Source organism: Diabrotica virgifera, chromosome 6 (genome assembly GCF_917563875.1).
Source record: "Diabrotica virgifera virgifera chromosome 6, PGI_DIABVI_V3a".
NCBI lineage: Eukaryota > Metazoa > Arthropoda > Insecta > Coleoptera > Chrysomelidae > Diabrotica > Diabrotica virgifera.
The window spans coordinates 146,217,364-146,240,568 of NC_065448.1; the positions used below are offsets into that span (position 1 = coordinate 146,217,364).

Below are 23,205 nucleotides of genomic sequence, written 5' to 3' on the forward strand. Positions count from 1 at the left end.
ACCGGTATGTTCGCACGCATGGAAGGCGAACGCGTGAAGTCATATGGGAACCTTAATTTTCATCCGGCAATGCTAAATGAAGCGGTAATATTGTTTGAATTTTAAAATTATGTATCTGTCATTGCTTTTTAAATAATAAATTGTTTTTACTGTCATTTTCCAATGTGCATTTAATTTAAACATGAATGTCCGTTGAAAAATAAATATTTTAGGTATCTGTTGTCCAATATACATTCACCATAGTGTATTAAAAAAATAAAACAGAAATAATATAAACATTCACTTTACTACTGGGTCTGTAAAAATGTTTCACATAAAATTGTGTCTACTTACTGTTATTCTAGATTGTTGAAAAATATTAGAATAAAAATAAAAACTTAACCACAATTCAATTAAGAAATTTGAAGTTTTAGATGAATAGAACCAATTATGTACTTGATGACTTTCAAATTTTATTTACAAAATAGAAAAACGTTGATTTTAAGTTAAACCAGGTTGGGAATCTAAAAATTTCAAGTGCGAACATTTTATTAGACTGTAATACAGAGTGGGCCAAAGAAAACAGTCCACCTCGATATTTGGCAGTATTTATTAGATTTTAAGGAAATGACGAAACAGGTCGATTTTTGATCTAAGTGGGACACATTTTTACGGTACATACATTTGTCATTTGTCAACCCCCCCCCCTTTCACTCCCCCACCCCTTATTTTTAAATAGTGAATAGGGGTCGTGTGCTAGCTCATTTAAAAGGTTACTCGATTCTCTATCCAGTAATATAAACATAAACATAATTATTTATATAGGGTGTTCAAGAAAAACTATTTTAATTAAATTAATTGACACAAAAAGAAGAATGTATGTAATTTATTTAATTCAAAATACATTCTACTGCTGTCACAAAACAGAAAAAAATATTTTTTGATAAATAAACATTGCTCTTCGCTTAATTTCAATATTCAAGCTGCCACCCATCTGCCTCTTGGTAGGTTGAATATTGAATTTAAGCGAAAAACAATATTTATTCATCAAATAAACATTTTTCTTTGTTTTCTGTCAGTAGTAGAGGGTATTTTGATTTAAATAAATTGCATACATTCTTCTTTTTGTGTCAATTAATTTAATTCAAAATAATTTTTCTTGGACACCCTGTATAAATAATTATGTCAATGTTAATATTACTGAATAAAGAATTTAATAACATTTCAAATGAGGTAGCACACGACCCGTATTCCCTATTTAAAAATAAGGGGTGGGGGAAATGGAAGGGAGGGGGTTGACAAATGACAGATGTATGTACCGTAAAAATGTATGCCCCTTAGATTAAAAATCGACCTGTTTCTTCATTTCGTTAAAAAAATCTAATAAATACTGCCAAATAACGAGGTGGACTATTTTCTTTGGCCCACTCTGTACCTATATGTATGTATAAAATGTTCGCACTTTAAATTTTTAGATTCCTAACCTGGTTTAACTTTAAATCAATTATGTATATTATTACTATGTATAATACATATTATGTATATTATTAAAAAAACAAATTTGCGGGAAAAGTTTTATTAATATTAGAATTAGTATCTATAAATAAAATCATTTTTTTAAATTAGAAAATTTAGATATTTTTTTGTCAAGTGATCTCTGGCAGTTTTTAAAACTTTTTTTCTGTTAATATCCCTCATTCTAATATAGTTCGTGTTCTGCATATGCATAATATCACCTCAAATGGCATTAGAGTCTCGGTTTTAATAAATTACTATAAAACTAATAGTTATATATAAACAACAATTTGTAACTAAAATAATATAGAATTACTTCAATCGTTAACAGCTTAATATTTTAAAACCGCCTCAATCTATTCACTTTCAACGCCATCACATACGAAATAATGCATCCAAACAATAAGCAAATATCTTTTAGGTTCCCACGTGACGTGCTGCGCGGCCGAAACCAAATTTAGCGACGACAATCGGCATACCGGTTCTCTGTGTACCGTGAGGTATTCTAGTACTAAAAGGTACTCTTGCTTTAAGTCGGTGTAAATTTACCGTTTTATAGAAAAATCGATTTGAAAATTTTTCGTTTTTTGAATTTGAAAAAAAAAAATTCAAAGAAAAATTATTTAGAAAAACGAAAACTGGTACGTTTATTTATTTTCCAGAGATAAATCGATTTTATCAATTGCGAATTTCTAGTAACGGTCATAGGCATCCGTTATGGGTACGTCAATGGTTATTTTATCGCTTTATTTTATACAATAGTTAAAAAACCAGTCTCACACAAGTACCTAACTAATGACAAATGACATCAAAAACAGCGTAGCTTGCCAGAAGAGCATTGGATACTCGGATTTACACCCGATCCAGAAGTCAAAAATGGGTGAAAATGTTCCCTCGAGATAACCATTTCACTTCTATATTCAACAGAAGAGTTTTGAACGTGCCACCCATATCTTCACACATCGGAGTATATCACGAAACGGAGATAATATTTTCCGGCATACTTTTAGCAACAATTTTTTCTCGATGTATGTGAATGTATACTTCGGCATTCAGGAGCAGGAGCAACTAGCCCTGTCAATTTTTCTGACACAGCTTTTGCTCCATCTGTACATAAACCAATACACTTTGACCAAGGAACGCCTATTTTCATCACATACCCATTTATTGTATTAAAAATGAGTTCCGCTGTAGTGTTTGATTCAAGTGGTTTGCAGAACAAAAACTCTTCTATAACTTCTTCATGAATATCAAATCGTACAAATACGAGTAGCTGCGTAGCAGCGTAATCGCTTATTTCACCCACGCGACGTGTATCACTTGAAATCTTCACGCCTGAAGTACAGTCGGAAAAATGAAAGAATACCCATAAACGATCACATCAATCACTCATTTTCACAATGACGTCGACTTTGCAAAGTATCAAGACACTTAATCAACACACTCACTACACATTACACTAGGTACCTAATTGGAAAAATACATACAGTACCATCACCATGCCAATGGCCATTAGTTGTCGAGGCATTAGCTAAATAAAAAAAATCACCTATTTTGTATTTGCTGTCTTTTTCTATAAATAACAAACGTTTGTTATAAAATAGGTGATTGATGTGATCGTTCATGAGTATTCTTTCATTTTTCCGACTGTATTAAACAAACCCAGACTTTAGTCAACTCAGTAAAACAACAAAGAGATCCGAAAAGACTTAAGGCAACATAACATGAGAGAGGTGACAAGGGTGATAGAGGAAAATAGAAGTCTGAAAGTTCTAAGACACATGTCCACAGGAAAAAAACATACATAAGTTAAGAAATAAACAAGACGGCATTGTGACTAATACGGAAGAAATAGTGACAACAGTAGAAGAATTCTACAGACAACTCTATGAAACAAGTGAATCTGATGAAAGACGCCCATTACCAAAAATAGAGAATCAAGGCTCAGAATTAATGCCGAACATAACTATGGGCGAAATAAAAAATGCGCTTCAAATGATAAAGAACAATAAATTGTTTGTTGATTGAAAAACGCGCAAATCATCTTACTTCATAAGAAAGGAGATATCAGCGACCTTAGAAACTACTGCCCCATTAGCTTGTCACAAGGATATCAGCTATTCACAAGAGTTATTATCAACAGGCTAGGAAGTAAGTTGGATTTCTATCAGCCAAGAGAGCAAGCAGGTTTTAGAGCAGGATATGGTACGATCATTTACAAGTAATTAAGAACTAGAAAAGAGTGTTAAATATAACAAGCCATTAATCCCGATATTTGTTGACTACGAAAAAGCTTTCGACATGGTAGGTCATTAAAAAATATTAAAAGCCTTAAAAGAGTGCCAATATATCAACGCTATATAAACATGATCAAATGAATATATCAAAATGCGATAGCAAGCATTTAACTGGCAGATAAAAAGACCAACGCATTTAAAATAAAACGGGGAGTGCGAGCGACAGGAGACACAATTTCGCCAAAATTGTTTATTTATTATTACATTATACATTATTAGAGCATGTTTAAGAACGAAAAGCTGAGTGAAAAAGGAATTAATTTCAATGGAGAAATACTTAGTCATTTGAGTTTCGCTGACGATATTGTTCTTTTTGTTGACAGCATCGATGATGCAGTATCGCAACTGGAGAAACTACAACTGGCCCCTTATTATTGGATTAAAAAACAACCACTCAAAAACACAAATCATGACAAATCTTGTGTTAAGCATAAAGATTTCAGTAAATGGCATGAATATTACCTCTATAACCTACTACCTCTTATAAGTACTTAGCTCATGAGATAAGGGCAGGAAGAGATAATAAAACGTGCGAACTAAGCCGCCGCATAGGATTCACTTGGGTGGCATTCGGCAAGCTGAACTATGTCCTTAAGTCAGAACTGACTATGTGTCTCAAAAGAAAAGTCTTTGATCAGTGTGTGTTGCCAGTACAAAATTTGTGTTATCCAAAGAGCCATGGAATGCTCGATGTTAGGCAACAGGAGTGACGGATGCCAGAAAAAAAATTATGACCCTTAAGTGGAACTGGCCGGGCACATAGCTAGAATGTAGGATAACAGATGGACACAGCGAATGATATACTCGAGATCAAGACAAGAAGCATATCGGAGTAGAGGTCGTCCACCAACAAGATGGTTTGATGACATAAAACGGATCGACAAAAATTGGATGCAAACAGCACAAACATAAAATACATGGAAAAGACTGAGTGAAACCTATATCGAGCAGTGGATAGATCCGGATTGGATGATGATGATGAACCCTGTCTCTGACAGTCAGTCAAAATAGCGACAGTTCCATTGTTGTTTGGGGCACTCTGAGTTTGGTTGCTGTGGCCTGGGTTAACGAAAGTGTTTCGGCACCGTAATTCATTAGTGAAAGCACACATTGGTCGAACGTCTTCTTTTTCAATAATTGATGGATTCGACCGTTACTTGATGGAAGTTCATTTTATCTCACAATAAAACACTGAAAAACGTTTGTTTTTCTATACTTCCACAAAATTTATTACAACTATGTTATTACTACAGCTGTTTCGGCAAAGTGCCTTTCTTATTCTTCTTTTTAGTCTTCTTAGTCTTCTTTTTCAAATAATTTGGTATTGTAACGTTCCGTAAACCTGGGTTTCCTCGAAAGCGACACCGACAAACTGTGACCGTAGCACTGCGATGAATTACGTCAGATTACGGTGAAAAATTCAAGGTTCTTCACTGCAGCAATGGAATGTGCAAACTAGCAAGTGGTGGCTTCCAACGCATCCTTGGAAATCACCCCTATTATTTTGCGTGGTACAGTTTTTTATGACGTCATTCATCGCAGTGTTACGGTCGCAGTTTGTCGGCACCGCTTTCGAGGAAACCGAGGCTTTCATTTCTAATTATCTTAATAGTTAATTTAATTTTTATTTTAATAACGTTTTGTTCTTAAGTTATACTTAAAACAATAATCTAATTAATATTTTGTCTTTCACTGACGTCATAACAAACCTATAGATTAGCAGACCTGTAAGTTTTTGTACCTGGTTTACTCCCCCTGTCGAGAACCGAATTAACTATATTGTGACATCTTCGTTGAGGACGGAAAAGATTTCACTTTGTCGGAGCGGTTGAGACAATAAGAAGTCTATCTATAGTGGCAGGTAACCTATTCAAGTAAAGCTGCGAATATTTAATTCTTATGTTTCAAGTCATATAATGTTGAAAATTTTTAACTTATCCGAGTTTATTATATAAGTGTTTTGTGGACTGAAGAGACGAAATTGAGGATTCTCGGCGTTGGATTCGTGCTTATTTGCCACTTGGGAAAATTTTAAACTACCCATACCACCTGAGAGGGACCGCTTCCCGACCAAATCAACTAGGGGACAAGCTCTAAAACCCATGTAGATTTTTAATTCATCCTCCTGCATCTTCAAGAATTGCCGTGTCACTGTTAGATGTGTAGCACCATATCTGTGCTTAACTTCGGATAGAAGATTTTACTGAGACGTAGCAAGGAACACTTGTGGGAACTATTCGCGGTGTGCAAGTACTTGGAAGGGAATTGAGAAACGATCGTGCGCGAATAGCGGAGAAATATTGCAACTTTCTTAAATAATTCATATTGTCAATTGAAATTGTCAAATTGACGTACATTTCATATCTACTGTCATTGAAGAAGAAAAATTATATGTTGCTCCACAATACTGATATGATATGCAATTATTATATAAAGGTAAATTTAATTAATTGTATTTTGCTTGCAGTACTGCATTTTAATAACTAATTTTATTTACTACATACAATTGTTTACGTTTTAATAACATAACCTGAATCTTATTTTTTCTTATTATTTTTTTGGACTATGGCCTTGACAATTATCCAGTAACCAGGACTAATATAATTGGCCAATATAATTAAAAGTGCGAATAAAGTTGCAGAGCGTAGAAACAGGTGTCGCTTTGCCGAATTTGCACGGTCCCAATATCAGGTCAATCGGATTTGTTTCGGGAACATTTTATATTTAACAGTGCAATAGTTATCTACATATATACCAGTATACCACTTATTTATTTATAATATACAGAACATTTAATTCATTTACCTACACATAATTCAATAGCGCTCCCACACCTGTATGTCGCTTTGTAAAAGATGATAATTTGGGCCCAAATAACCTTTCTCCCATACAGTAGTTCCTTACATTTATTTTTTTTATTATTGTTATTAGGCTTGTTTCCCATTTTTTACATATTAATATATATTTTATGATATTATTAGCTTGTTTCACTTAATTTAAATTTAAAAGTTGTTTCATTTATTTGCTTAACCTAAATTCATGAGTATTAAATTAATTAAATCCCTAGTCCCTATCCCCTCACGATAGGGTTTAGTTTCACTTGTTTATTTAAAAACCACGAGTCAGAAAAAGGATCTTTTGCATCCAGGACTACGTCGGTTTAATTAGGCTTGTTGCCCGTCCAACTCATTGAGTTATATATATTTGTATTGTTTATCTTATGTAGGTATTTTTATTATTCATTTCCTGTAGTATTTAACGTTGCTGTACGTATTACAATCATACTATTATTTGGTGAAGGTTATTGTTTAACCTAGATTAAGTTGTGGGTACGCTCCTTATAAGAGCTTATAAGAGATATAAAAATCATAGTTTTATATTTATATTCAGATAGGTAATTATCTCCAATTGTCATTTTATAGTCACATAGTTTTCACTTATCGTAACTCAGAGGTTGTCAAAAATCTACGTAGTTATATTTAATAAATATTTATTTGTTTTTGTATATCAATTACTTTTTCCCCCTCATTTTTGAATTTACTGATTTAATATATTATATTTAATATTTTACAGCAGTGTAAGATACCTGGGAGATTGGTCGATCCCATGTTCTGGCGCCCTTAACTTAGTCTATTTTATTTATCTCCTATATTCTTCCATTCTTATTATATTATTATATTTATTCTATTTATTTTCTGAGCATCTATTCCTATCTTCATATTACCTTTTCTAGTCATCATCACTATCTACTTTGATCTACTGTTCTTTGACAGTCATGCAAATTGGCCGTATCCATCCTTGAGTGTCAAGTTGTCGATCTCTTACATATATAGCTAGCCTAACTCCCTTCAGCTTGCATCTGTCTATTCATACTTCTATTATCAGTTCATCTCACTCCTTTCATCTTATCATTTTCCCTCTACAAATACTAATGCAAAAGTAGTATTGTGTTACAGTATGTTGCTCTTAAAGATGTCTGATAGAACTCAATATACGGCCCATGCTAAGGTGATTCTTCTTTGCTGTTCGGCAGCTTGTTTGTTCCTGGTAATTTGGAATTCATGACCTAAGTATTTATATTTATGAACCAATGCCATTTCGTTCATAAAAAATATAATAAAACATAAATATGACTTTCGGATTTTTGCTTGATACCAGGTTTGTCGTGTATTGTATCTTTCCAAAATTTATGCTCAACCAACTTTCTTACAGGCCGCACCCAACTCAGTAAGCACAGTTCTAATCTCCTTTAAGTTGTCTGTTATCAGAACTATATCGTCCGCGAGTCGTAAGTATGGTTCTTTTCATGAGGATTTTTCAGTGCGTCACAAATGATAGAAAAAAAAGTAAGTCCGTGATAATATACATTTATAACATTTATTTTAACATGACATTTTAGTTAAATCTGACAGTTGTCAAATTTTATTTGCAATTGGGCATAAAAACAAATCAATTGTCTTTATTGCATTTATAAAATGGTATTTTCTTTGATTTGTACAGTCTTATAAATTGTACAGATTGTATTCGTAGATATATTATATAATTAGTAAATAAATTTTTTTCTATTATAGCGCCATCTATCGACAACTATAATAATCACCGAACTAGAATAATTACCAAAGTAATCACCGACGTGCCTTTTTTTCTGTCATATACAATTTAATGCGTTAGGAAGAAATTGAAAAACTGTGACGCACTGAAAAATGCTCATGAGAAAAAGTCCCAATTCAATTGTTTGAAAGATGTTTCAGAACTGCCGTAAAGAATTTGGGAGATAACGTGTCTCCTGGTCTAATTCCTGTTTTGACTTTTATACATTTTGTATTTTTGATACTACTATCAGTAACTAATATAAATCTGCAAATAGTAGAAATAATTGTAGTACATTACTTTCTAATAGTAGCATTACGGCACCGGTTTCATTTTATTTTGGTATTTGAAAGTAATATAAAAACATATGTTACCTTAATTACATCACCATAAGCTCCTTTTCCCAGATGTTGTAAGAACTCAAATTCATTATTAATTCTTGACTGACCATTTGACAAGTTTTGCGATAGAATTTGTAAGTCTGCCTGGATATTTTCAGGTGAATAATTTCTTTCTGTTTCTATCACTTCGTTTGCATCTTTTGGCGAAAAGTTTACTATAGGTCTATTAAAAAATGAATGATTTAATAGTTGAGAGGCAGTAAACCGATCAGATTCTTCTTTTGCGAGACATCTAGAACAATGCAACAAACCATGGTATTTTATTTTAAACACAAAATAAAAAACATGAATATTTGCTAAACATTAAAAAACTTATTAGCAGCCAATATCTGCCAATTATAAATCAATTTTCTTAGCATTTCCTAAAACAGCTCATTTAAACTAAGATGGATATTCACTGTGAGCTTCGCTGGTATCGCCAACTAGCGGATTACGAGTGCAACTTTTGCTGGAAATTTAATGAGAGAAGTATTGCAAATAATAGTGAATAATTGTTTTAAATTTATTATTTCATCCTTATCGTGTAATACTTACAATGTAAAGAAGTAATTAGATTATTTTTTTAATATTTTGCTTATTATTTTGACGTATTGACTGGCGAATATTAGTTTCCTTCTTTCCTACTTCTGATACTTTGACAATTATCGTGTAGATGGCGCTTAGATTAATAGATTAATAATATTATAAAATGAAAAAAAAACAAATTTTAATTAACACGTAAATATATTTAAGGTAAAAATATATGCCACAGCTTTGGCCAACTAATATTTTTTCCTATTAATGTTTTTAATTTCAATGTTTTAAATTAATCACTTTGACATTTATGTCAAATTTCCAGCCGAAGTTCACCGATTTGTCACTACTGGCGCTCACGAACTTTTAAATATCCCCTCTACCTACGAGCTCACAGCGGATACCATTAAATATTATCAAAAAAGTTTTCTTTTAAATAATGTACAATTGAAGTCATCGACGTGAAAAAGATGCAAACCACAAAATCCTAACATCTGTTATTTTCAACGAAAACTTTTCGTTTATAAATTCGCAAAGTCTGTTCGTTCGTTTGTTAGTTCGTGCGTAACCGCTCCTGCAATACTTAAAGTAGATGTAGCGATGGATTACTGTATAATTTTGTCTTCTGAATCCAAATCTGAAAACGGCATTTCAGTATCTCTAACCATCTTCGAGATATTCGACCTCAAACTCGACATTGTGACGTCACAATCCTTCTTTTCGCTTGACGCAACTAAACGTCAACACAAAATTGAAACGTCAAATAAATAAATTGTAAATTGTAAAATGTTAATGTAAAGTTAAATGACAACTCACTATTTTTTTATTTGAGCTGTCTACCCAATGATATGTATAGGGCATCCAAAACCCTTTTTTCAGTGCGTCACAGATTATCGAATTCTCTCTAACACATTACAGTTGGAAGTGACAGAAAAAACGTACCTCTTTGATTATTATATATATTGAACTTAGAAAATCGAAAAAAGGGTTTGGACGTTTGGAATCATCTATATTATGGGAAAGATATTAACATTTCGCAGGGACTAAAACAGGGAGATGGGCTGGCCCCAACATTGTTTAAACTGGCACTGGAGTATGCGGTTAGGCAAATGCAAACTGGACGAGGAAATCTACTGACCAACCGAACGGTTCAACTGGCCGCTTATGCTGATGATATTAATATTATGAGTAGAACATCAACAGGAGCACAGGAAACATATGCAGAGTTAAAAACACAAACAAAAATGCTAGGTCTGGAAATTAACACAGAAAAAACAAAAATAATGACTCAGACGAGAAGAAATATAGTCCCAGAAAACATTATACATGAAGATGACATTGAAACGGTTGAAAAGTTTACATACCTGGGAGTAGAAATATATGCCGACGGATCAGAAGATGGAGAAATAAGGAAGAGAATAACGCAGGCAAACAGAGCTTATTTTGCCCTCTCCCATATATTTCGGTCAAAAAGTGTCCACCGAAATACAAAGATGAGAATCTATAAAACCTTAATTCGACCAATAACATGCTATGGCAGTGAAGTCTGGGTGCTGAAAGAAACATCCAAAAACAAACTCGACACATTCGAAAGGAAAGTACTTAGGAGAATACTAGGACCTGTGAGGGAAAACGGAATCTTCAGAAGTCGATACAACAACGAGCTTTATCAACTTTATAAGGAAACGCCCCTGTCAGACTTCATTAGATTACAAAGATTGCAATGGGCCGGACATGTGATAAGAATGGGAGAGGATAGGCTACCAAAACGAGCACTGAATGCTAGAATGCAAGGAAAGAGACCGGTTGGGAAGCCACGAAAGCGCTGTCAGACTTCATTAGATTACAGAGATTGCAATGGGCCGGACATGTGATAGGAATGGGAGAGGATAGGCTACCAAAACGAGCACTGAATGCTAGAATGCAAGGAAAGAGACCGGTTGGGAAGCCACGAAAGCGCTGGGAAGACACAGTAAACAGCGACGCACAAGCCCTTTTAGGAGTCCGTGTATGGAGAAGAGCAGCCACAGACAGGCAAGGGTGGAGGCAAAAAATAAAGGAGGCCAAGGCTCAATTTGGGCTGTAGTGCCGTAGAAGAAGAAGAACCATCTTCGAGATATTCGACCTCAAACTCGACATTGTGACGTCACAATCCTTCTTTTCGCTTGACGCAACTAAACGTCAACACAAAATTGAAACGTCAAATAAATAAATTGTAAATTGTAAAATGTTAATGTAAAGTTAAATGACAACTCACTATTTTTTTATTTGAGCTGTCTACCCAATGATATGTATAGGCATTGATTATAGACACGGATAGATCCCCAGCGCTTATGGACGGAAGCGTGTCCCCTTTACCATCCAAAAAATTAAAACTTTAGTCAAGAATCAGCGACTCTAGTGGTTATTTCGTGAAATAGCCAGTTAGGAATTTGTTCTCGCAAGAGAATGATCGTAGACTGACGTTCGGTTACCTCCCCTATCACTCCCACCACAACCAATTTATGGCAGTACCTACTAAATTAGAAAACGACCTTGAGACACCCAGAGAAGTGAAGTAATAATCCTATTTAGCGTAGCGAACAGTTTGAATGTACTTAATACCTTGTCGATATTTAAGGGTTTTCTAAAATACGATAATATGAGGTGCTCAACTGTACCGATGTCAACGGATAAAAATTGTTTGTATGTAATTTAGTATGTTAATAACACAAACCAAGGAGTGCCCGATATAATTTTTAAATTCGAAATATAAATTAATTAATAAAAAATTGACTTTTTTATAAATTTTAAAGAAAATTTTTCGACCCGGGCAGATATTGTTTTGGATTTTTTGGATCATTTAAAACAAAAACGGTCTTTTAGAACAGGGTAGAAAAATAAATATGAGCGATTTCAGGGTAAAAATCAATACAGGTACAGTCGAACCCGCTTATTGGAATAGCCTTTGTGCCAACCAAAAGTATTCCTATAGCCGGGATATTCTAATAACCGATGATTGGTTGCTACTATAAATGTTTCGGGACCTCGACCTCAAATTTCTATTCCTCATAGGCGTAACCAGGATGATCCTAAGGGGGAAGGGGTTACAACTACCTGAAAGGGGGCGGTTACAACTAATGGAAGGTCTCTGATGGCTATGGTGTTAAGCGTATAGAGCTCAAAGTACATCCCAATGGGGGGGGGGGGGTTATAACCCCCAAAACACCCCAGGTTACGCCTATGCTATTCCTTAAACCGGGATATTCCTTTAAGAGGTATTCTAATAAGCGTGTTCGACTGTATTTTGAAGGTGCTAAATGGTAGGATGGATATAGTTAATTAAAAATACATACAGAGGTACTCGTAAATCGACTTCTTTTTTTTATAAAAAAAGGCCAAAGTCAGAAAATATGGTTTTTTGTCTATAGCATTTTTAGTATCATATTTAAGCAAAAGTTTGATTTGATTGATTTAAATTTTTATAAGTTAAAATCCATAAAGAATTAACCGAGATAATTGCAAAAAGCCACGTTTTTTTGCATTATTTTGTAACTGTTAATAACTTTTAACAAAACGGCCGTAAGGAACTTATTGTACCTTGATCACGAGGAAATTAAGTGCCTTTATTAGTGTACAAAATTTTAAGAAGATCTATTTGTTAGTTTACGAGTTATGTTAAATGTTCATGGAATGTTTAAACAGTCATTGTTGCTCTATAGTACCTACATTCTTTCACGGTTTTTGCTCTAAATTTTAAAGAACCGCTTGGATTGACATGAAATTTGGCATAAGTATAGCTTACATGTCAAAGAAAAAAAAGTGATATTGTGCCGATGTGTGCTTTTTCCCTGGGGTGACTTCACCTATATGTCCAAAATAAGTCCGGAAATGGGTAAACTCACTAATTTTAAGTGACTTTTGTTCTATAGAGCTTTTTCGCCAAGTCAACACTTTTGTAGTTATTTGCGAGTGAATATGTTCATTTTTCAACAAAATAATCACATTTTTAGACGGTTTTTCGCAAATAACTAAAAAAAAAACGATCTCAGCAAAAATATAGCTTATAAAAAAAGTAAAAAAATAATGGTGTATGACTTAGGTCTCTGGATTTCGTAGAACCAGAGTTATAGCCAATGAAAAATAGATTCATATTCACCAAATTTCAAATAGAATATTTCGACGAGAAATACCTAAAAAATTAAGCACTTTTTGGGAAAACCCATTTTAACTCTTCTAAAGTCTTTAAAAAAAGCTTTATTTCTGTTTTTACAAAAAGTTTCTAGCATTAAATTTAAGCAAGTTGCGCTCAAAATAAAGTTGGTCCCTTTTGTTTTGGCAAAACAATTCGGGAAGACCACCTCCTAATTAGCAACTTAAATGAAATTAATCTTTACCGCCCCACAAATTATTTTACTTATTAAAAAGGGTTCAACTTTACTTATGTTGTGTTTATATGATCTGTAAGTTTCATCAATTCAAAGTGCTTAATTTTGAAAAAATTTAGTTTCAAAGTAAAATTTTTCAAAATTTTATTTTGAAAAATAGGTTTTGTTTTCAAAATAACTTAAAAATGGTTAGAGATACCAAAAATCTCGAAAAACAAAAAAGTAAGCATTGCTTTCTTTATTAAGCTTTCTTTAAACACTTTAAATAAGTTGTAATGAGTTTTCCCCGAAATGTGATTCATTTTTGGATATTTCATGTTAAAGTATTCCATTTGGAATTTGACGAATATGAACCTATTTTTCATTAGCTATAAGTCTGCTTCTACTAGGTAAAGAGACGTGACCATTCTTTAAATTTCTTACAGGCTATATTTTTGCTACGAATGATTTTTCCACAAAATACTTACTATTTGAGTTATTTGCGAAAAACCGTCTAAAAGAGTGGTTATTTTGTTGAAAAAATGAACATATTCACTGGCAAATAACTCGCAAAGTATTGACTTAGTGAAAAAACTCTATAGAACAAAAGTTACTTAAAATTAGTCAGTTTATCCATTTCCTGACTTATTTTGGACGAATATTTTTTCACCCCCAAAAGGGGGTGGAAACCACCCCCAGCGCAAAAGCACACATCGGCACAATATCACTTTTTTTCTTTGACTTGTTAGCTATGTGTATGCCAAATTTCATGTCAATCCAAGCGGTTCTTTAAAATTTAGAGGTTTTGCAATATTTTACCGTTAAAGAACGGACTACTAGGAATATTTTGAGAGCTGTTTGGCAAAGTGCATTGAGTTCTTAAAAACTCAAAGTACTAAGAAAGTTAAAAAAAATAATATATTTGTTTTTTTTAATGTTAAGCAAGTCGCTAAAAAATGGTGAGTTTTTTCCTTATATCTAAACAATTAGAATAGCTTTGTCATTTTTTCTGATAAATAATTATAATTGATTGTATCAAAAATCTGGTAAAAAAACACACATTAAAAAAGAAAAAAGCAACTTTCTAGGACCAATAATAGTCAAGTTATACTTTTTTTTGAAAAATCACATTTTTATTGTTTATAAATACATAGTTGAAATTTTTTACAGAATGGTATGTAATAAATATGTTTGTTTTATATTTCAATTGAAGTACGGAATATCTTCTATTTAAAACGAGGAATAACCCTTTAAAGTGAAGCTGGGACCGTGTAATGGGGAAGATTATCGGAGTCCAGTTTAGCGCGTCGAGATTTTGCTATAGAAAGTTCAATTTGAAGCGCTTGAAAATTTTTATAATATCTCAGCTTCCAGAGAATGTAGAGCCTTCATTTTTTTTAATTGGAGTAACTCGACGAAAAAATAGCAACTAGCTAATTTTCATTTTCCGGAAAAATCAGAAAAATCTGGAAAATGCACTTTTTTATTCAACATGCATTTACAACGTTAACACATAGAATTTCATAAATATTGTCATAGAATATTATAAATTTGTGAATGAATATTAAAATAAAATTATATTATATATCTATTTATATACAGGTTGGTTCATTTTATTCGCCTCGGTGTCTGTATGGAAAACGACTTGATTTAAAAAAAATTCTTCATAGAAATATACCGGGCCATTAACACTGCAATCTAAAAATAATGTGAATTATACAGGGTGCTTCAAAAAAGAGTGGTATATCAAAGATATTGTTTTTATGGAACACCCTACACCTGATGAAATTTTTAAATTACCCTTAAAAAAGAAGCTAGACTATACCTAAGTACAGGGTATTTTGATTTATTTCAATTTTTAGAAAAATGTAAAGATTTAGAAAAAAATATATATTTACAAATCTAAGAATCGGTGACAATTTTTTTCTTGGATCTTCATAATAGACTATTCAGCATATTTAAACAGATGTTTATTGTAACAAAATTTATAATTACTTAATCGTACATTTTTAGATTTAAAAATTACAGTAGAGCGTCGATTATCCGAACGTCGATCAACCGAACGACCGCTTATTCGAACTATCGACTCCCGCGTCCCGCACTCGAATACCGAGCAAGCGTTAGTAAATGACGCTTAAAATATCTTCAATTTTCTTCAATATTGTATCCAAAAATAATTATGTTGTTGCAAAGACTGCACTTTTTGTTTAGTTGCTAGTTGTCATTATCAAAATATAAATAAATATGTAGGTATATAAATATGGCTTTTATTCACTTGTGGATAAATATGTATGACTATAAATATGTATCAATATATTGTAGTTCGATTATCCGAACAAATCGGTTTTCCGAACACCTATGTCCCCCAATTAGTTCGGATAATCGACGCTCTACTGTAATTGAAAACAAAAACGTTCTCAAATTAAACAAAAAATTTGTATAGATTATAATTATTCATCTTCGTTAATTCTACACAGTTTTTGTACAGGTTCATTAATTTCATCCACATTATCCATAATTTCTTGAAATAAATCAATTGTACCGAGCTTTAATTCATAGTCAAATTTGATTTTTTTATAAAAAATTAAGTAATCGTGTGGGGAAAAAATAAATATGTCATTTTAATTGCTTATTCGTCTAATTTGTAAAATTCATATTATAGTTTTCAAAAAGCGTATACAGGGTGAAATTTTTTCTAAGACCAAAACGAACTAATTTTTTTGAAGTCGGATCTGATTTTTTCTAGTTTGAATAAATCAGTTGATTAGGTGGTAATAGTGTAACGATTGACCAAAATAAGAGACACATCGATTTGACCGTTCAACAATTATGACGAATACAAATTTCTGTCAAAGTGTGAAACTCGCCCTGTATATTATTAACCAATAGGATCAGACACTTTTTAATGGTCATTTGTTATTCCCCATAGGAGCCTCTATACGAGGTAGGAGTATGTACAGTTCCTCATGACTCACCCTCTATAAATAGATATATACTATAATTATATTTTAATATTTATTTACAAATTTATAATATTTTATGAAAATATTTATCAAAATATATTAGTGTTAACATTGTAAATGAATGTTGAATAAAAAAGTCCATTTTCCAGAGTTTTCCGATTTTTCCGGTAAATTCAAATTAGCTGGTTGTTATTCTTTAGTCGAGTTACCCAAATTAAAAAAAAATGTTCACAAAACATAAGACTACAATACGATTTCGATATATACTCCCATTTGTACCTCGTCCTCCCTACAGGGCGCCTCAAATTTATAATAAGAAAAACATTTCTTTTCTTCCACCCGGTATAAGTACAAAAAAAAGTTTGAGTAAACCTTTGCATAACTGTGTAAATACTAAAGAAAAGTCTAAAATAATAAAAAAAAATTACCGGAATCCGTTAATCTGTTCACGAAAAAATCTACTATAAAAATTCAGCAGAATTTTCTATATCCCTAACTTTTGACGAGCAGTTTATTAAGAAAATTAGATACCTACATGTATACGTATTTTATTTCAATTTAAGCATATAATACCTAAAAGCACCTAAATTATTTAATTTTGAAGTTTGAACTCTTGACAAAACCGCATCCATAGACAGTACCGGCGCTAGGGTATAAGCCGCCCGCCTGCAAAAAAGCATAGGCGCCCTTCAGTTTCTTTTAAATTATTATTTTGCATAGCACCGGTAGAAAAAAAGCTCATTTTGGCGCCCCTTAAACAGGGCGCCCGCCTGCAGCGCATCCCTTGCAGGCCCGTTATCGCCGGCCCTGTCCATAGAAAAAGTACAGTGTACAACACATGAGAAAGTGACATATTTCTCCCTCGCTTGAACGTGCGTCGGCTCGTGCCAACAAAAAACTTGTGCGCTCGTGAGAAATATTTCTTTTTTCTCACTTGTACAATATACTATTTGGCAATATTTATAATTCGTATTTTATTTAATTTTACTTAATTTATTATGCAATTTTGTGCGATGTTAAATAAAAAAAAAGTATAGAAACTACATAGTTATCTACTGTATAACGTGCCACTAGTATTTCTTGTGAAGTAATAATTTTTAGATATTATATTATATTGGGTTAATTTGAATATCGAAAAAAGTAGATGTTATGGAATTTTTTTATTACACGCTTATTAAAATGTAATTCCAGAATAAAGAAATATAGTAGGTAATTATTATAGGCATTGAATTTGTGATACCTACTCTTAAACACGTTCTGTAAAATGTGTTATTTTAAGAATACATAATATCAAAACAACGAGGAATTACTAAGATACCGGAACAAGAGGTTAGTAACGGCAACGGTAAGCTAAAACGTGGGTGTGTTAGTATTCTTTGCTAAAACTATCTGTCTGCTGCTTTTAGCGGACACTAAACAGACCCGAACACAGCACGACAGCACACCCGCCGGCCCCCCGCGGGTGACCCGAAGAATTCGAATGATCTTCCAAGCTTATCTAGAGTGGGGAAACCGTATTTACGTTGAGAATGTAGGGGAGGCACTGAAAATGAAGAAACCTTTTATGTTGGATTTCTTTCGACTGCCGCGTAATCATCATTCTCAAATATAGATGGCTATACTGTTTTGAGGGGAGAAAATTTGGCACGGTTTTGTTGTACAGCGTTGGGTATCTATCCGTGTCTATAATCAATGGTATAGGGCATCCAAAACCCTTTTTTCAGTGCGTCACAGATTATCGAATTCTCTCTAACACATTACAGTTGGAAGTGACAGAAAAAACGTACCTCTTTGATTATTATATATATTGAACTTAGAAAATCGAAAAAAGGGTTTGGACGTTTGGAATCATCTATATTATGGGAAAGTAATTTTTAATTTTACGAAAAAAAGTTATTCTTCATAAAAAGTTCTGCATGGCCTAAAACCTACGATTCAACCATCAGATATCAAATTTTATCTATATTATACGAGGTAAGTAAAAAAATATGAACTTCTCTAAAGAGTAAAGTACCTTTATTTATTTTATTAATATTGAAAATTGCTATTATGAAATTTTATTTGGAATAAAAAATGATGTTCTAATATATGCAATTTACATCCTTCTAATGAAAAAAAAAAAATATTTAAAGATTTTTCTTAAATTGTGGATACCAACATCATTTTCATTTATAACTCTTTTTAGACGGAGAGCTAGAGCCGAAAAATCATCGTCATAAGTAATATGGAGTTTTTCCTGTGAAACGTGTCCATTGTATATTGACAATTATGACCCGTTTCAGGCTGACACCTCAGTGGATAAAGCAAGTAGCAATAAGGGATGAAAAGGGAAAGTTAGTGCAGTCATTAAAGGTTTTCACCTCCTATTTTGTTAAACCTCCATCGATTTGCATGAAAATTGGTGACTAGTTAGAGCATACGTCAAGAAATAAAACTGATTTGGTGCCAACTTGCACTTTTACCCTGGTGGTGAATACCACCCCTTCCCGCGGGTGAAAACAATTTTATTAAAAATAACCCCACAAATCGATAGAGGGACAAATTTTAAGTAAAATTTGTTATATAATGTTATTAATATAAATTAATACTTTTTGAATTACATATTAAAGATCAAAGATTTGTCTATTTAAGATGCGTGAAGTTACGGATGACAAAAAAACATATTAATTAATTGTATGTTAGTAAAATATTATTTTTACATTATTTCGACATTTAATTGAATTTTTTCTATCAATATAAACTGAATATGTCCAGAAACTGGGGATGTCCAATAATGGGTACATTCGACATATTCGAATACAATTTTGCTAAATTTATAATATCGAAATAATATAAAAATAATATTTTAGTAACATACAATTAATTAATATGTTCTTTTTATCATCCGTAACTTCACGCATGTGCTCTTAAACAGACAAATCTTTGATCTTTAATAACTCAAAAAGTACTGATTTATTTTAATAACATGATATAACAAATTTTACTTATAATTTGTCCCTCTATCGATTTGTGTGGTTATTTTTAATAAAATAGTTTTCACCCCCGAGAAGGGGTGGTATCCACCCCCAGGGTAAAAGTACAAGTTGGCACCACATCATTTTTATTTCTTGGGGTATGCTCTAACTAGTCACCAATTTTCATGAAAATCGATGGAGGTTTAACAAAATAGGAGGTGAAAACCTTTAAAGACTACACTAACTTTCCCCCTTCATCCCTTATTGCTACCTTCTGTATCCACTGAGGTGTCAGCGTGAAAGGGGTCATAATTATCAATATAGAATAGACACATTTCACATGCCAAACTCCATATTACTTAAGACGATGATTTTTCGGCTATAGCTCTTGGACTCTTTATTTTTAATTTGACGAAGAAAAGTTATTGTTTATAAAAAGCTCTTCATGGTCTAAGATCTAAGATGTAACCATCATATTATATCAAATTTTGTCAATTTTATATGAGGTATGTCCAAAATATGAATTTCGCTCAAGAGTAAAGTACCTTTCTAGTTCACAATATTTAAATTATAATGATATAATTGCACATTAAAACATAGTTTTTAATTTTAAACAACTTTTCATAATAGCAATTTTCCATATTATGAATTTAAATACGTAAATAAAAAAGTTTTCGTTATGATAATGCTCGCATTTTCAGCTTGTATCTGAAATTACTCGGAAATAAAGGTTCTAGACAGACACAACCTATCTTGATGATCAGTCAATAGATGGCGCGACTGTGCTGAAGTAACGTTTTTACAAAATCTGCTGTGCCCCGGAATTTTTCAGTATAAAACACATCCCGACCGTGCCATTCCGACACTACTGAACTCCCGACCATCCTTGTTGGGGTAAGCTCTACATACTAGTTCAGAGAAATAAGGAAAAAAAATATCCTGTTGGTGACACAACCCCCTCCAGGCCGAAACCAAATTTTTTGAGTAGTATGGACATCTATATTAATAACCTGTATGTTTCCTGCAGCCGATTTTGATGATATACATAGTTATAAACAAATGAAGATCAAAAAACGGTAAATTTTCGCTTTTTTCGTCTATTACCAAAAAGTTAGGTATTTTAAACAAATTTGAGAGTGAGAAACTCATAAATCGTATAAAAAAAATTCAATATGGCGTTCGTTGAATATGACTATCCTTATTGGTTGCTTAGAAAATTGCAAAATAAATCATAAATTTTGAGTTTTTATAAATATTCAAACTTATGTAAAAATTAACTTAGAACGTTCTTATTACACGGAATGCTGAGACTTCTGGTGCTTAAATTATATCCTAAATTTCAAAGCAATTGGTCAAATAGTTTAAAAGGTATTTAATTTGTTTATCCCAAATTAATTTTATTTTCAACGCTATAAGTCAGAAATTGATGAAGTTACACTAATACTTTGGATAGTTTATGAAATAAGAAGATTTATACTATTAATTTAATTTAAAAAAATGACAAAAAATAATTCTAAATACTGCAAAATTATTTTGCAAAAACATGTAAATTAAAAAAAAAGGGGGCTAACTTCGTCCCTAATTGTCCTAGGACATTTGTTTTTCTTTCTAAATGTGTATAAAAATTCAGTCTTTCCAAATATGAAAAAATAATTTTTCTACTTGTAACGGTTAAAAAGTTATCCTAATTGTTTATAAGTAAGCAAAAAATCGACGTGTTTTTGCAAAATAATTTTACACAGTTTAAAATTACTTTTTGTCATTTTTTTTAATTAAGTCAATAGTATAAATGTTCTTCTTCCATAAACTGTCAGAAGTCTTACTGTAACCTCATAATTTTCTGACTTATAGTGTTGAAAAAAAAAAAATGAATTTGGGATAAACAAATTAAATAACTTTTAAACTATTTGACCAATTGCCTTGAAATTTAAAATATAATTTAAGCACCAGAAGTCTCAGCAATTCGTGTAATAAGAAGGTCCTAAGTTAATTTTTACAGAAGTTATGAATATTTATAAAAACTCAAAATTTATGATTTATTTTGCAATTTTCTAAGCAACCAATAAGGATAGACATATTCAGCGAACGCCATATTGAAATTTTTTAGACGATTTATGAGTTTCTTACTCTCAAATTTGTTTAAAATGCTTAACTTTTTGGTTATAGACGAAAAAAGCGAAAATTTACCGTTTTTTGATCTTCATTTGTTTCTAACTATGTATATCATCAAAATCGGCTGCAGTAAACATAAAGGTTATTAATATAGATGTTCATACTACTCAAAAAATTTGGTTTCGGCCTGGAGGGGGATGTGTCACGAGAAAAATCTTATTTCTCTGGACTATACGTCCCGACCATACTATCCCATAATACCTACCCCACAACTCTCTGTTGCTACACACCTTCTTACCATTAATACAGTTAGTCTGTCGGGCTGTAGGAATAGCACAGTAGTTGTACAACCAAATAGGTCGGCTTGGCCGTGTGTACAACTTTTTTTGTCGTACAAGTCTACACATACACCAACCGTCGGGCCTATCGTTGTCGGACACGAACGACAGTTGGGTGGTTTAGTCGGGACGTGTGTAAGCCGTTTTAGGCTACAAGCCGATGTATGAGTAGCCCACGTGCCTGATGTTCTCGTAAAGGGTTATCAACTTCTCACATTTATATTTTTTTTTGTTAAAAAAAAAAACAATTACAATGAAGGAATCTAATAAAGGATATTCATACCTAGTTAAAAAATCATATACGTCTGAAGGAAATGTGTTCGGTATTTCCATACTTTCTTCCGTACAGGAAAACCCCCGTAAAAGAGACAACACGAGAAGTCCAAACTTAAAAATATCAGTCTTTTTATTGTAATTTTGATGCGTTTGGTTACTCAGATCTAACATCCGTCGATGTATACTGTAATTCGCAATCTGGACGACACCTAAAATAAAACTTGTATAAGACAATAGAAAAAGAATATTTATTTTAACATATCAACAAATAAGTGAAATTGTATAGAAAATAAAACTTCTTTATTAGGCTATAGAAAAAATATTTATTATCATATGAATAACGAAAAAGTGTCTAGAAAAAGACGGTTTATGCTTGCTTTCGATTCAGAGGGATGCAAATCTCTGGACAGCTTTTTATGTCTTACAGAGTTCCTCAGCAGAGCCAACGTGCACACCTCTGAAGCAAAACCAAGCCAACCATCTACTTATGTGGAATTTCAAAGATCAATTAAAATCCACTTTGACATCTCTTAAATAAACTGAAAAGTGTCAGATTCAGAATCCACCATTATAATAAAATTCTTCTTCTTCTTTCTCGAAACTCCTTATGCCCCTCAGGGGCGTCGGAGGTTTTATTCATCCTCTATCCACATCTTCCATTTCTTGCGGTCCTTTGCTAACTCTTTCATTTGTTGAAGTGTTTTTCGTTTTTCCTGTCCAATTTCTATAATCTGATCGATCCATATCTTCCTTGGCCTCCATATCCTTCTTTTACCATATCTTTTTGATTCCATCACCTGCTTTGGTAGTCTTCCTTTGTCCATTCTGTTAATGTGTCCATACCATTTTAATTTTCTTTTTTGGATCTTGGTTATTATCGATTCCTGTTTCAGTCTTTGTCTAATATCTTCATTTCTTATT

At 32.5% G+C, this 23,205-nt stretch overlaps 1 protein-coding gene across 2 annotated transcripts in view; it reads right to left on the reverse strand.

Moving 5' to 3' along the window:
- LOC126886909 (eIF-2-alpha kinase GCN2) overlaps positions 1 to 23,205 on the reverse strand; it is a 274,664-nt gene that overhangs the window by 151,468 nt on the left and 99,991 nt on the right. For both annotated transcript variants that reach the window (XM_050654067.1, XM_050654068.1), the window contains 2 exons: positions 22,292 to 22,493; positions 8,756 to 9,014 (listed from right to left, as the gene is read on the reverse strand). In XM_050654067.1, coding sequence (XP_050510024.1) covers positions 8,756 to 9,014; positions 22,292 to 22,493 — 461 coding nt within the window. The remainder of the gene's footprint in view (positions 1 to 8,755; positions 9,015 to 22,291; positions 22,494 to 23,205) is intronic.